The sequence below is a fragment of the Embiotoca jacksoni genome, unplaced genomic scaffold (assembly GCF_022577435.1).
Source record: "Embiotoca jacksoni isolate LCO1_2020_lvr unplaced genomic scaffold, fEmbJac1.0.p SCAF_18, whole genome shotgun sequence".
Taxonomy (NCBI): domain Eukaryota; kingdom Metazoa; phylum Chordata; class Actinopteri; family Embiotocidae; genus Embiotoca; species Embiotoca jacksoni.
In genome coordinates, this window is record NW_027185318.1 from 10,398,552 (window position 1) to 10,410,742 (window position 12,191).

Here is a 12,191-nt window from a genome sequence, read left to right on the forward strand (position 1 = left end):
TATAGAATGAGGCTAAAACCCGATCATCTCTGTTGTGTTTGAAGATATAATATGATTAGTTCATAACCCAGCTGCTAAAAACAAAAAGACCACTAGGAGGCGGCATAAAGCCAAACATGGCGTCTCTGATAGCATAGGGATTTTATTATTATTTATTTGATTATAATTTGTATTTTACTGTAGTTGTGTGTAATAGTTTAGATGCAGTTGGAGAAACTGTGTGAGAAACAGTGTAGTCAAAGCTAGAAAAGAGGCCTAAACATTTTGCCATTTCAACACACAGTGGTGGAGGAGATATGTTGTCAGTAGCCTACTGTATGCTCGACAGATTTTTGTATTCATATTAACTTTAAAAAGTATTAGCAGCAACCTGCGTTTAGTGTATGAAATATAATGTGTCATATTTTATAAACTACACGTTTCTTTACTTGAAAACTTGATCGTCAAAGCAATGCGCAAAACACACAGAGGACATGTAAAAAGACAAATAAACAGGGGGAAAAGTAGTAAAATACAAAAAGAAGTGTTGCCCAATGTGATTATCGGTTATTTGAGATTATATTTTGCTTCCTTCTCCTCTTCCTCGTTAAAGGTACAATACATTAAATAACAACAATTAACTGTTTATTTTCTACATAGTCCCTTAAAAATAAGATTATTAAACGGACATGACTTTTTTTTTTTTTTTTTTACATGTCCTCTGTGTGTTTTGCACATTACTTTGAAGATCCGAGTTTTCAAGTAAAGAAACGCGTAGTTTATAAAATACGACACGTTATATTTCATATGCGTTCAAGATTGCATCGACGGCAACACGAGTAAGCCAATTATCATCACAAATACCACGATGATTTATATAACACGACGGTATAAAAAAAATAAATAAATAAATAAATAAAAAACCTGCAATTGCTCTCGTTTGAAAATAACACTTTCTCCGTGGTTCTCGTGTTCCCGGAAGTCCTCGCGATAGCAGGTGCGGTTGGATTTGCCGTGTTCGAAAAACAGCGTCAGAGTGGGAGCTCCTGTTTCTCGTCGCCGTCTCCTCATCTCGGCGGTGACGTTTCCTCTTCCAACCCGGTCAGCGCCGCGCTGGGTGGGAGCTCGGTAAGGAAGCGAGCTCTGCTGGAAGCAACCCCCTCCCCTCATCCTCATCCTCCTCCTCCTCCTCCTCCGCCTCCGAAGGCGAGCCGAACGGGAGCCGTGAATGAACCCCGCACCTCAATGCATCCCCCGTGGCCGCGATGGCAGCGACAGAAACGGTCTGAGCCTTATAGCTCCTAAAGCCATGTAGCCAAATGCTCCTTTGTGTCTTGTAGTTAAATGTCGGTGTGATTCGTGCCCTTAGCTGTTTCCAACCGGTAGCTAGCGGGTTTTTTTTTTTGTTTTTGTTTTTGTTTTTTTTGTTTTTTTTTATCTGTGCGGGACAGACGGCGGCAGCTAGCCCCTCCCCTCCCCCCCTTTCTCGCCACTACAGGAGGATGCTGAAGCTGTTCGGCGCACTGGTTATCCTCGGACTGGCCCTGGCGTGCATCACCTCCTGGGTGCTGGACAGCTATGACACGGCTTGGCACCCTAAAAGGAGCGTTCAGCACCCGACTGTCGGCGATGGAGTTAAATCTGCGGGGAGTTCTCCACCATTTCCCGGCGACGAGTTGAACAATATATTCTGGTTTATACAGGTGGGTTTTATTCTGTCTCGCCGGCTGGCGTCGTCCGGTTTCGCTATCCCATCCCCCCCCTCCAAAAAAAAAAGCGGAAAGACGCTCTTGAGATTCGCATATTCAAATGAGTTCATTGACTCGCGTTTAACATGAATTTACGCCTTTTTTTGGCTTTGCAGTGGTGTTATAGGAAACTAGCTGCGGTGGCTCACCCACTGAACTCTCTGTGAATGATTGATGGGAAGAGGTCATTGACCGCAGAAGTGTGTCAGGCAGGTGAAAAGGTTGTTCAGCAAGCTGCAGTCAGACTTTGCACTCTTGTGTTTTACAGCTGTTACACTGCTGAGTTAAAGAAAGAAAAAATACGTATGTATAGTCGAGGTCTAAGCTCATTCGAAATCCTTCTATTCGTCTTTTTATGTGTGATTCAAGGTGTCCGACATTCACATTAGTCGATTTCACGACCCAAGACGCATTCCAGACTTCGAGAAGTTCTGCACTGACACCATCGACGTGATCAAACCAGCTCTGGTGCTTGCAACAGGTACAGTAATTCCACATCTAGCTCGTTACTTGAAAAGTCTTGGCATTTCGCTGGGTGTGACTCATCCCGGCTTCGTTCTGAGTCGCTCTACTGGTTCTCGCACTTTCCTTCGTCGCAGGGGACCTGACGGACGCTAAAACGGAGAGTAAGGTGGGCTCCCTCCAGCATGAGGTGGAGTGGCAGGCCTACCACAGCATCCTGAAGAGGTCTCGGGTGATGGAGCGCACCAAGTGGATCGACATCCGCGGAAATCACGGTGATTTACTGCGCCCACTTTAAAAAAAAAAACCAACAGCAATTTGATCTCTCCAAGCTCACTGCAGACGTCTTTAATGTCGGGAATGTGCAGCGAAGATTTTCTGAAGAATCCAGGGTGCAGTTTAGCGTCACACGGGAAGTCTTCCTATTCCTCCTCCTACTCACTGCTTTCTCCTCTTTTATTGGATCGCGGGCGGATTGGATGAGAAACCCGATATCATTCATTTGATAACTGCCACCAAAAAAAAAAAAAAAAAAAAGGCCAGTTATTGGATCTGCTGGTTTTCTGACAGCAGTTCCGCTGTTATTGATTACAGTTGTTGACGTGTTAGAGATTTTGTTCGATATCTTCCTGCAACTTGAGAAAATCTAATCTGTGAAATGAGCAAACTGCTCAGTCACACTGTTATTTCATTTTTTTTTCTTTGTATTTATTTTTTTTCTGACAGATGCTTTCAACATTATTTCACTGGACAGCATCAACAATTATTACAGGTCAGTATGATATGATCAGTATGACAGTAGACGCCGCCTGATTCACATCCAGCCAGTGTCCACCCCCCCTCCTCTCCTCTCCCCCCTCTCCCCCCTGCATGCCTCACAGCAGCGAGCAGAGTAGGCAGTCGATGGGAGCATGTTGTGACTTCAATGCCCCTGAAACGTGAGCAGACAATAATCCAAGCTGTCTGAGCTTCCTGAGGACCAAAATAGAAGCCGAATCTACATGAAGAGCCTGAGTCTGTCATCTTTTGGACACATATTATGTTGTTGTTGTTTTTTTCGCCGACGTCGCTGCTTCTCTTAATGCTGATTGATCTTTTATCTCCCTTTACTGTTGTGGACAAAGTCTGTCTACTTTGCAAAGCTAATTTATTTCTTCAAAGTGCATCCCGGACTACTGTACCGCATCTCGGAGCTCACGTTGACTTTCCTCCCATTTTCTCCAGCAAATACTCCGCCAATCAGAAAGTAGGCTCTTTCCACCACGTTCATAAAACTCCGTTTGGCAACTACTCCTTTGTCTGTGTGGATGCCACGCTGACTCCAGGACCCAAGAGGCCGTACAATTTTTTTGGTATTCTAAACCAGGTGAGTTTGTCCGCAGTCCGTTTTGAAAAACGTACTTTTAATTCACGACAGCCTCGGAGAGTCTTTTGACGACCACGATAACGCCAAAATATAATTGGAGGAGGGGGACATGTTTTAAGGACGAGTAAGAAAATGTGGTCCCGAAATAAACAGTTAGGAAACACAAAAGAGGACAAATGTAAGACAGACTAATGACAGCACTACAACATGCAGTCACTTCATACCGAGTTAAATAGTAAACACTGCTGTCGAGGTGTATTTCTTAACGAGAAAATGGACATGTGGAACCAACTGTCTACGGTTTCTAACCTCCATGTTTGTTCTCAATCCGTGACAGACTCAAATGGACTTGCTGGACACGTTCAGAGCAGAGAGTCTGAAAAGCAACCAGTCGATTTGGTTCGGCCACTACACCACCTCCACCGTCGTCTCCCCGTCTCCAGGAGTTCGGGACATAATGAGGTGAGAAAAAAACTGGATTCCAAACCAGTTGTTTTTTTTAAGAAACCGGATGGGAAGATGCATATTTCTTCATCCAGCTATGGTGCAAACATTCAGCAGCATGCTCTTTCTACCTGCAAGCTAAACTCACAGTCTTAGGATGATGATGATGATGATGGTGGTGGTGGTCAAATTTAGCAGCATTTGTGTGTCAGCTGGTTTTAGTTTCATATATTTCACATATATTTCCTTCATTTTTGTGTTAAGATCCGCGGTTGCGTATCTGTGCGGCCACCTGCACACCCTGGGGGGCCTGATGCCCGTCCTCCACAGCCGACATCCCCGAGGCACCCTGGAGCTGGAGCTGGGCGACTGGATGGACAACCGCAGGTGCGCGACATCACAACATATTTCTACGAATCTGTCGCACTCTTGCCCCGTTTGTGCTCCCGAGCATTGCCGTCCCGTCTCCGCGCAGGTACCGAGTCCTGGCCTTTGACCACGACCTGCTGAGTTTCTCCGACCTGAGGTTTGAGCGGTGGCCCGCGGTGCTCATCACGAACCCCAAAGACGCGCAATACCTGCACCCGGGGGTGGAGCCGCTGAGTCGGATACGGAGATCGACGCACATCAGGTGTCCGTTCGGTTTGTGTGTCGACTTGCTTGTTGAACGTTAAACCCGCTCGCCGGTTCCACCGTACACGCTTTTGCAACACTTTGTCCCGAGTCTCATTTCGGATGCTCCTGTTCGTACACTTACTTACTTGCGCAGTGCGGGAATTTCGACGTGGTTGTGTTGCCTCAAATTGAACACGGTCGTTGCACACTTTCCGGAAATAATGACCCAAACTATTAGAATTTGTCCCCGGCACACATTTCAGACTTTATTTGCTCATTTTACTGAAATATTAACCTGTTTTGATGGTTGATGGTTTCTATGTGGCCACCGTGTCGTGGTAAACCCTTTTGTGTCGACGTGCACAACTTGGTTTTTGTATACTGCAGCTGCAGCTTCCTCTGGCCGCTAATTTAAGCAGTTTTCAAATTAGGTCGGTGGTCCCTCCCCCTTCTGCCACGCAGCCAAGATCGCGATCGTTGAGAGTCCAAGTACTCGTAGTGCACTGGATGTTTCCATGTCGGGCGGCACGGTGGTGCAGTGGTTAGCACTGTCACCTCACAGCAAAAAAGGTTCCGGGTTCGAATCCGGTCCTGGGCCTTTCTGTGCGGAGTTTGCATGTTCTCCCTGTGCTTGCGTGGGTTCTCTCCGGGTTCTCCGGCTTCCTCCCATCATCCAAAAACATGCACCTCAGGTCAGGTTACCTGCAGCAGCTCCCCCCTGAGAGCCCCCCTGCTGTAGTGAAGAAATTTCCCCTCGGGGATTAATAAAGTGTATAAAATAAAATAAAAAATACGCACTACTGCTCTTAAAATAGCAGGCGTAAGTACGGAAGAATGTGACGTGAGACACAGGATTGGTTTGTCTGATGTGCACCTGCCTCTGACAGCTTGAAATGTAGTTTAATACATCAGTATTTATATCGACTTTAGATGTCTGTGCAGCTTTCTGTTCTGAAGTCTGATTGATTGCTTCTAGCACACATCCTAAAAAAAAAATAAAAAAAAATCTTATTTCAAAGTCATTTGGCAGGAAGTTCAGTCACAGCCCAAATTAGATTTTGGCACAGATCTGGATCCCGGAATCTTTTAAAGGAGCGTCGCACACTTATTGTCTCATTTGACTACATGTCTTATTTTGCAGATCTGCATGCAAATTGAAACATATTTTTTTACATTTGATTTAATCTCATTGAAATTGTGTTCCTGTTTATTCGCCATTGATGTTATTACGTGTTGCCTCATAACCCATGTGCAAATAGATTTTTTTTTTTAATTCAATATTTAAATATTTTTCTACGATAAAGTGCAGAATTGACCACAATACCGCTGATTTTTTTTTTTTAAATCTGATTTCCTGTATTTAAACGTTTGTTTTCTTGCTTCTCTGAAAGGATCTTGGCCTTCTCAGAGGCCCCGATCACTGCGGTTCATGTGAGCGTGGACGGGGAACCTCTGGGGAAAGGCCACTCTGCTGGAGGCCCCCTCTATGTTCTGCTGTGGGATCCGTCTCTTTACCTCACTGGACTGCACACAATCAGAGTTAAAGTGGAGGTCGGTGTCGCATACATTTATCTTCCACTTAAAGTCACAAGTCTTCCGAGACGTTTGTAAATATTTCATGGGCCTTGATTAAGTTCGGTAGATTTTGTTTGCCCGAGTTGAGTTATGAATTGCTGTATTAAATCTGCTGTCCGGGCTCTGCGGCTTGGGCGCACCGTATGGTTGGCCGTTTATTCTACTTTTGTTCATATTTTAATGTGAGCTTACCGAAATGCATAAAATGACCAAGTTGTTGCCTTCTTATTCTTGTGTGTGCGTGTGCGCGTGTGTGTGTGTGTGTCAGGACGCGGCAGGCCGGTCGTCAGTGCGGGAGCAGCACTTTACTCTGGAGGACGATCTGATTCCCAGCTTCGGTTTCGCGCAGTCCTTCATCCTCCTCACAGACCACTACATCCTGGCCCGAGTGGCCTTCATATTCACGATGCTGCTGAACGTCGGTGGGCTCCTGGCCTTCAGGTTCCTGCACATTACTTCTGTGAGAGGTGAGCTGTTCACTGAATGCGTCATTACCATCAAATTGCGCCGAGTCCGACGCTGGCCGGGAGGCCGGTTCGCACTCGGACCTGGACATGTTAGTTCATGCATATCGTGGATGGCTGTGTATTTATTTGAATAAGAGTGCCCGTCCTGCATCGTAGACCTTTTTTTCTTTTTTTCTTTATGATGCACAGGACTGACTTCTCAAGTGTATATGTCCCTCCACCTGGTCAGTAAAACCAACACCTTCTTCTACTCTCTGCTGCTGTTCAACCTGTGCACAGCTGTAGGTGAGTTAACAGCCCGTCGTGACCACACAAATCTAGAGAATAGCCATGAAATACGGACTCCAGTCTAACAACATTGTGGTCACCAGATTTGAAGTTTTTATCAGGCAACATGAGCGGAGGAATGTAAAAGTAACAGATCTTAGTAAAAAAAAAAAAAAAGACTTTTGTTGTATAAGAACTGTCTGTAATCCCATGCGTGTTCTTGTGCAACATTTCCTCCTTCAGGCCCGTGGTTCATAGGAGAGCTGATAGACGGCCACAGCGGCGCCTGCTTCGCTTTCGGAGTGTTCATCGATGGACACTTCCTGGAGGGCAGTCTCACTTACGTGGTTGGAGTTGTTCAAGTAAGAAAATAAATATTATTCATTTGCATTTCATGCAAAAAGAAAAAGGGAAAAAAAACAAAACTTTGGAGTCATGAAAGTTGTTTTGGTGTCTTGTGAGCAATTAGAGGCTGTAACTCTACACCTTCTCCTGTGGCTCACTCCCACAGTGTTTTCAGCCGCAGCAGGGCACTTTTTTCTTTTCATTGTAAAAAGCTTTAAAACCCAATGGTGTTCAACCTGCACGGCATCAAATGGCCCCCGTACAAAGTTATCCTCCTGTCGGTGAATATAGTCGCATATTCAGCAGCTGAGGAGCCAGATATTTCCCTTTAGAAGTTGCTAACGCGACGAGAAACACGCATATTAATGCCGCTTACTATCTGTTCAATCAGGCAACTATTGAAACAAGTTCACCGCCTCAACTCCAAATGATGTGATGATGCGTCGGTGTTGCGGGTCACAGCTTGTTTCCGCTGCCCACAAATTGCCAAAAAAAAACAAAACAAGGAAAACTCACCGTTTGGTTGAGTTATGTTCAGGAAAAGTCCAAAAGTCTGATCATTTGTTTTTGGCCAAATCATGAAATATCAGGGAATTTTGTTTGCATGTTTTAAATTTGAGTTGCCATTTATCAAAATATAATATTTTACTTAAGTCTTTTTTTTTTTGGGGTATGATTTCCCGGTTCCCGTATTGCGTGGTTTTATCCCGGCTCCCAAATGGCCGGCACTTTAGCAAAGATACGCCTTTTCTTAAACCTGCTTAGGAGGCAAACATGCCAGGGCGATGTCAATTTCAAGAGCCTTGGCTCCAAAATGATGAATTCAAAATCGGTGATAAATATAGATGTCAGAAAAGCTAAATGTAAAGTTTGTGAAACTAAAATAGATCTTTCAAATATGGGAGAGAGAGAGGCCTTTGCAGCCAAGCCAGCAGTATAAATAGAACCAGCATGCTTCTTCCTATTTGAGATTTTTCTTTTTGCACACGTGATTTTTTTTGTGTGTCTAAAGGTTGCGAAGTCCTAGTTGTGCGTGACTGTAATTGTGCAGTACGTTTAGGGAAGTGAAAAGTTTGGTTCTGAAAATGCTTGTAAGCATAATGGGAATGTTGCTGTTTCTTGTCTGCTCAGCACAACGGCAGCCTGTGTCTCTGTTGGTTATAGGTCATGGACGTTTTTACACAACGTGTGTTTTGACCCTTTTAACTATTTGCTCGTATTCGGCTGCTGCTTTGCTTCATTTTGTTCTGCTTAAGCACAAACCTGATTTATAAAGGCTTAACCTTAAGCCCCGACAAGTGCGCTAATCAAATTACCTGAACTGATTTCCTCCCCGCCAGCTGCTCTTCTTCAACATGCCCCTCACCTCTTACCTCTGCTGGAGCCTGCACCACCGTTGCCACGGCAACAGCTTCCGCTCCCACTTCCTGTGGCCGGGCTGCCGCTGGAGGACTCTGGTGGTTCACGTCTTCATGCTGCTGCTGCTCACCTGGCAGGCCCACTCCTGCTACTTCCTCCTGGAGACGTACGGCCTCACGGCCTTCTTCCTGTCTCCCGTCCGCACGTGGGCTTTAGGGTTCGGCCTGCTACTGGTCTACCGCGCCTGGACAGGCCCCGCCCCTTTCCTACGTGACTACAGCAAAAGCGTCTCTCCCTCTTGACAGTAATTGCACTGTACCGCCGCGATTCCCACCCCCACCCTCAGCCCCCCCACCCCCCCCACCCCCACCCCCCCAGACCGAGCCTGACTCACAGATATATTTTGCTGTCTCTATCCACCCTGAAAGCCTTGACCCCCCCCCCCTCCCCCCTCCTCTATCCAAAGCCACTTCACAGTACATCAGTCACTATCCTGTTTCTAGATAGTATTGTTTACTTATTATGCATGTTATTGTAAAGCAGCGGTGAACACATCTCTGGCCATATTCATAGAAATGTGTACAGTGTAAAAAAAAAAAAAAAACAATTACTTTGGATATGTTAAAGGTATAATGGCCAATTTTGAGCTACGTGAGGACGAGGACGAGTCCGACGTAGGCTGCGGCTGACGGCGTACTGTATCAGAGCTGTAGTCTAAGCTGACTCATTTACTTGAGATTTAGCACTTTTTGGAAGTGTTGCCTTGGCCAAACACCACTTCACCACTGCCAAAAGACGAATAAGAAAGATTTCACCTTTTTTTTTTTTTCTCTCTCTCTCTCTCTCTCTCTCTCTCTCTCTCTCTCTCTCTCTCTCTCTTCTCTCTGAAAACCATTTTCATTCAATAATGAAGGCTGGATGTGCCAAACTGATCCTCGTGTTTACCCTCCGACACACAAATCATATGCGGATGAGAAAGGGGAACACACAACTTTTTGTATACTGTAAGCTTTTTCCTAACTCCCCGTGGCTTGCAGAGCATGATAGTTATCGTAACGTTGGTGAAGATGACACCCCACGTCGTTATGTTTATTCCACACGTAATTACATACGAATCACAGGAAGGGAAGTACGAATAAATCAAGTACGGGAGCTGATCTACGTAGTAGTCAATGAGCGAAAGTATCTTTAAATGAATTCCAGTGCGAACAACTGCCAGTACAAAAATCAATGCTCACATCGGGGTATTTATATCAAAAACTACAATGTTTCACCAAAAACACAAGAGAAGTCGCTTTGACTTTTCCTGCTCCCGCAAACGTGACTACAGAAAGCAGCTGTTTGTTTCTCAGGAACGTGAGCACTTGAACAATAGGCTGGTCCCAGTAGTAGTATTTCAGGACAATGTTTTTTATACTCCATAGTAGCTCAGTGAACTTAAAACCATGTCAAAAACAATCCAGTCGTTTGGTGGCTACAAAAAAAAAATAAAAATGAATGTGTTCTAGCTGTGGTGACATGAGACGAACCAGTACTATGCTGTTTTATTTACTCATTATGATTGTATTGTGTGATTTTTATTTCCCCACCCCAACGCCCTCATGTTATAAATCAGCACTGGAAGTCGGTATCCTTCACCTCCGAGGTGAGCGTGGTTCGGAAGATTTAAGCATTCCAGCTGTGGGAAGTTAATTGAACAGATGTGTTTGCGCCAAACATTGTTTTGTCTGTATTGTTTAGAGTATTTATTCTTTTCTGTGAAGGTGTGAGCGCTGTAACGTCTGTCTATTGCACTGTAATTCAATCCTTTTGTAGTCGGCAGTAGCAGTTGCCTGGATTCCACAAGAACTGATCTACAACACTGCATAAGTATGGCGAAGATCCCATGTATCATGTCTTTTAATCGAAGAAATGTTCCGATAGTGTTTTTTTTTTGTTGTTGTTGTTTTCTAACCATACCCAGCACGAGTGCAGAATAATTGCTCAGTGCTGTGATAAGACCCGTAGTTGTAATATTAGAAACGGCTGCGAGACACTGAGAACAAATTAAATTAGCTGCACTCTTGCTGGCAGTGGTGTAATAACTTTTTCTCCCTGCCGCACAGACAAGTCCTCATTTGTACAGGAGCGCTCCCAAGTGTATAATTCCAGCACGAAGACTGAAATTTGGAGTTAATGACCTTTTTGTTGTTGGGAGTGTTCTCCCAGCAAAAGATCAGTACCTCTCTCTCAAGTTATGTATTCTGTCCACAAGGAGGCAGTGTTGAATGAATTAGGGTGGTAATAAGCGATGACTGTGCTGCATTTCACTTCCACCTCAGAGTTATGCATGGGACTGTTATTATTCTTCTTTCTCTAGTAGAGCACCAAAATCATCGTCTCGAAGAGACAGGTTTGATAGTTTAATGGCACTAATTGATTACGGTTTACGACAAATCTGGATGTGATTGTTTTGCACTGATTTGACTGTTCACAAGAAAAGCTGCCATCGACTCCTCCATCATCCATTGCATCATCCAGAGGGGAATATACTGTAAGTGATGTGCTGGTGTCCATGTGACTTATTCTGCATCCCCCCCCTATGTTCAAACACTGAAGCATATGAATGAGTAGATGACGATTTTACACCTGCCACATATTTTTCGTGTGACAACCGAAAGTAGAGCCAGCCACAATTTTATTTTATTAATGGTTTATAGTGCTGTGGAATAAAAAAATTGTGCATTACAGAAAAGCACAGACTTTGAGTTTGTCTTAACTGTTTGTCAATGTTGCACAGGAGTGAGCAGAGAATACAGAGGTCCGACACAAGACAAAAATGCTGAAATGCGGTCGAAAGAAATAGAAGCTTTACACTTTTCTTTTTACCTCTAATGAGCTGATTGTTTCATTCTTTTTTTTTATTTTTTAGATAATTATATTTTCAAATGAGCAGATTAACTATTTTCAGGCCTTGGCACACATTCAATCATTTATCTATTCCCCATGTTTCTACACAACCACTTTTCTCACATTTCCAACTATCCTACTGCTTAAATGATAATTACATATAAGTGTTATGGATCTTGACTGACGATTTTTATATAAAATAAGCACCGGCCTTTAGCTATAGCTCAAATACAACCAAGCCAGCCAGTGAATGCAGTATTTATCATGTATATGGTACGTACTGCCATATTTATCTCGTATATCCTACACACTGCTGTAGCACCACTATAAAGTCTTGAACTCTTTGGAGCTAAAGTACGACCCAGCTAGTGACTGGTAAATTAATGCAAACGATGTTAGCGAGCTAATGCTCCATACAAATATTTAATCTAACAAACAGCTTTGTGTGCAAGTAGTGTTTTCAGTTACATTATTCTATTTTCTTGATTGCTCCATGGATAATAGTTGATAACATTTCTAACACCACGAGACAACATTGTACTCTAGTTATTTGTTGCTCCAATTTTCTAAAGTCAAAATCAACACTTATTAAAATCTTATCTGACTCCTGAGCACGTTTAACACTTCATTGTATTCTTTTTTTTTTTTAAAAAACACACAATTTCAAAACAAATG

At 43.9% G+C, this 12,191-nt stretch overlaps 1 protein-coding gene across 3 annotated transcripts; it reads left to right on the forward strand.

Moving 5' to 3' along the window:
• The first annotated feature begins 825 nt into the window (after positions 1–825).
• Positions 826–11,374, forward strand: tmem62 (transmembrane protein 62). Of its 3 annotated transcripts, none has more exons than XM_069152712.1 (14): positions 826–1,262; positions 1,478–1,682; positions 2,097–2,208; positions 2,327–2,464; positions 2,916–2,961; positions 3,414–3,555; positions 3,893–4,017; positions 4,264–4,386; positions 4,475–4,630; positions 6,006–6,165; positions 6,458–6,656; positions 6,846–6,941; positions 7,167–7,285; positions 8,609–11,374. In XM_069152712.1, exons 1-14 carry the CDS (start codon positions 1,225–1,227, stop codon positions 8,927–8,929), a joined length of 1,980 nt encoding a protein of 659 aa, XP_069008813.1. In that variant the 5' UTR covers positions 826–1,224; the 3' UTR covers positions 8,930–11,374. The 3 variants fall into 3 exon arrangements, with proteins under 3 accessions (XP_069008813.1, XP_069008814.1, XP_069008815.1); XM_069152714.1 differs by lacking the exon at positions 826–1,262 and adding an exon at positions 1,844–1,948 and having other exon boundaries at positions 1,597–1,682; XM_069152713.1 differs by lacking the exon at positions 4,475–4,630 and having other exon boundaries at positions 827–1,262.
• Positions 11,375–12,191: the final 817 nt, after the last annotated feature.

What these genes read in the sequence shown, in the direction of transcription:
- tmem62 (XM_069152712.1), top strand. Translation starts at nt 1,225, where the DNA reads ATGCATCCCCCGTGGCCGCGATGGCAGCGACAGAAACG. An exon ending in AGCTCTGGTGCTTGCAACAG is followed by an intron (nt 2,209 to 2,326) that starts GTACAGTAATTC and finishes CCTTCGTCGCAG; the next exon opens with GGGACCTGACGGACGCTAAA. An exon ending in CGACATCCGCGGAAATCACG is followed by an intron (nt 2,465 to 2,915) that starts GTGATTTACTGC and finishes TTTTTCTGACAG; the next exon opens with ATGCTTTCAACATTATTTCA.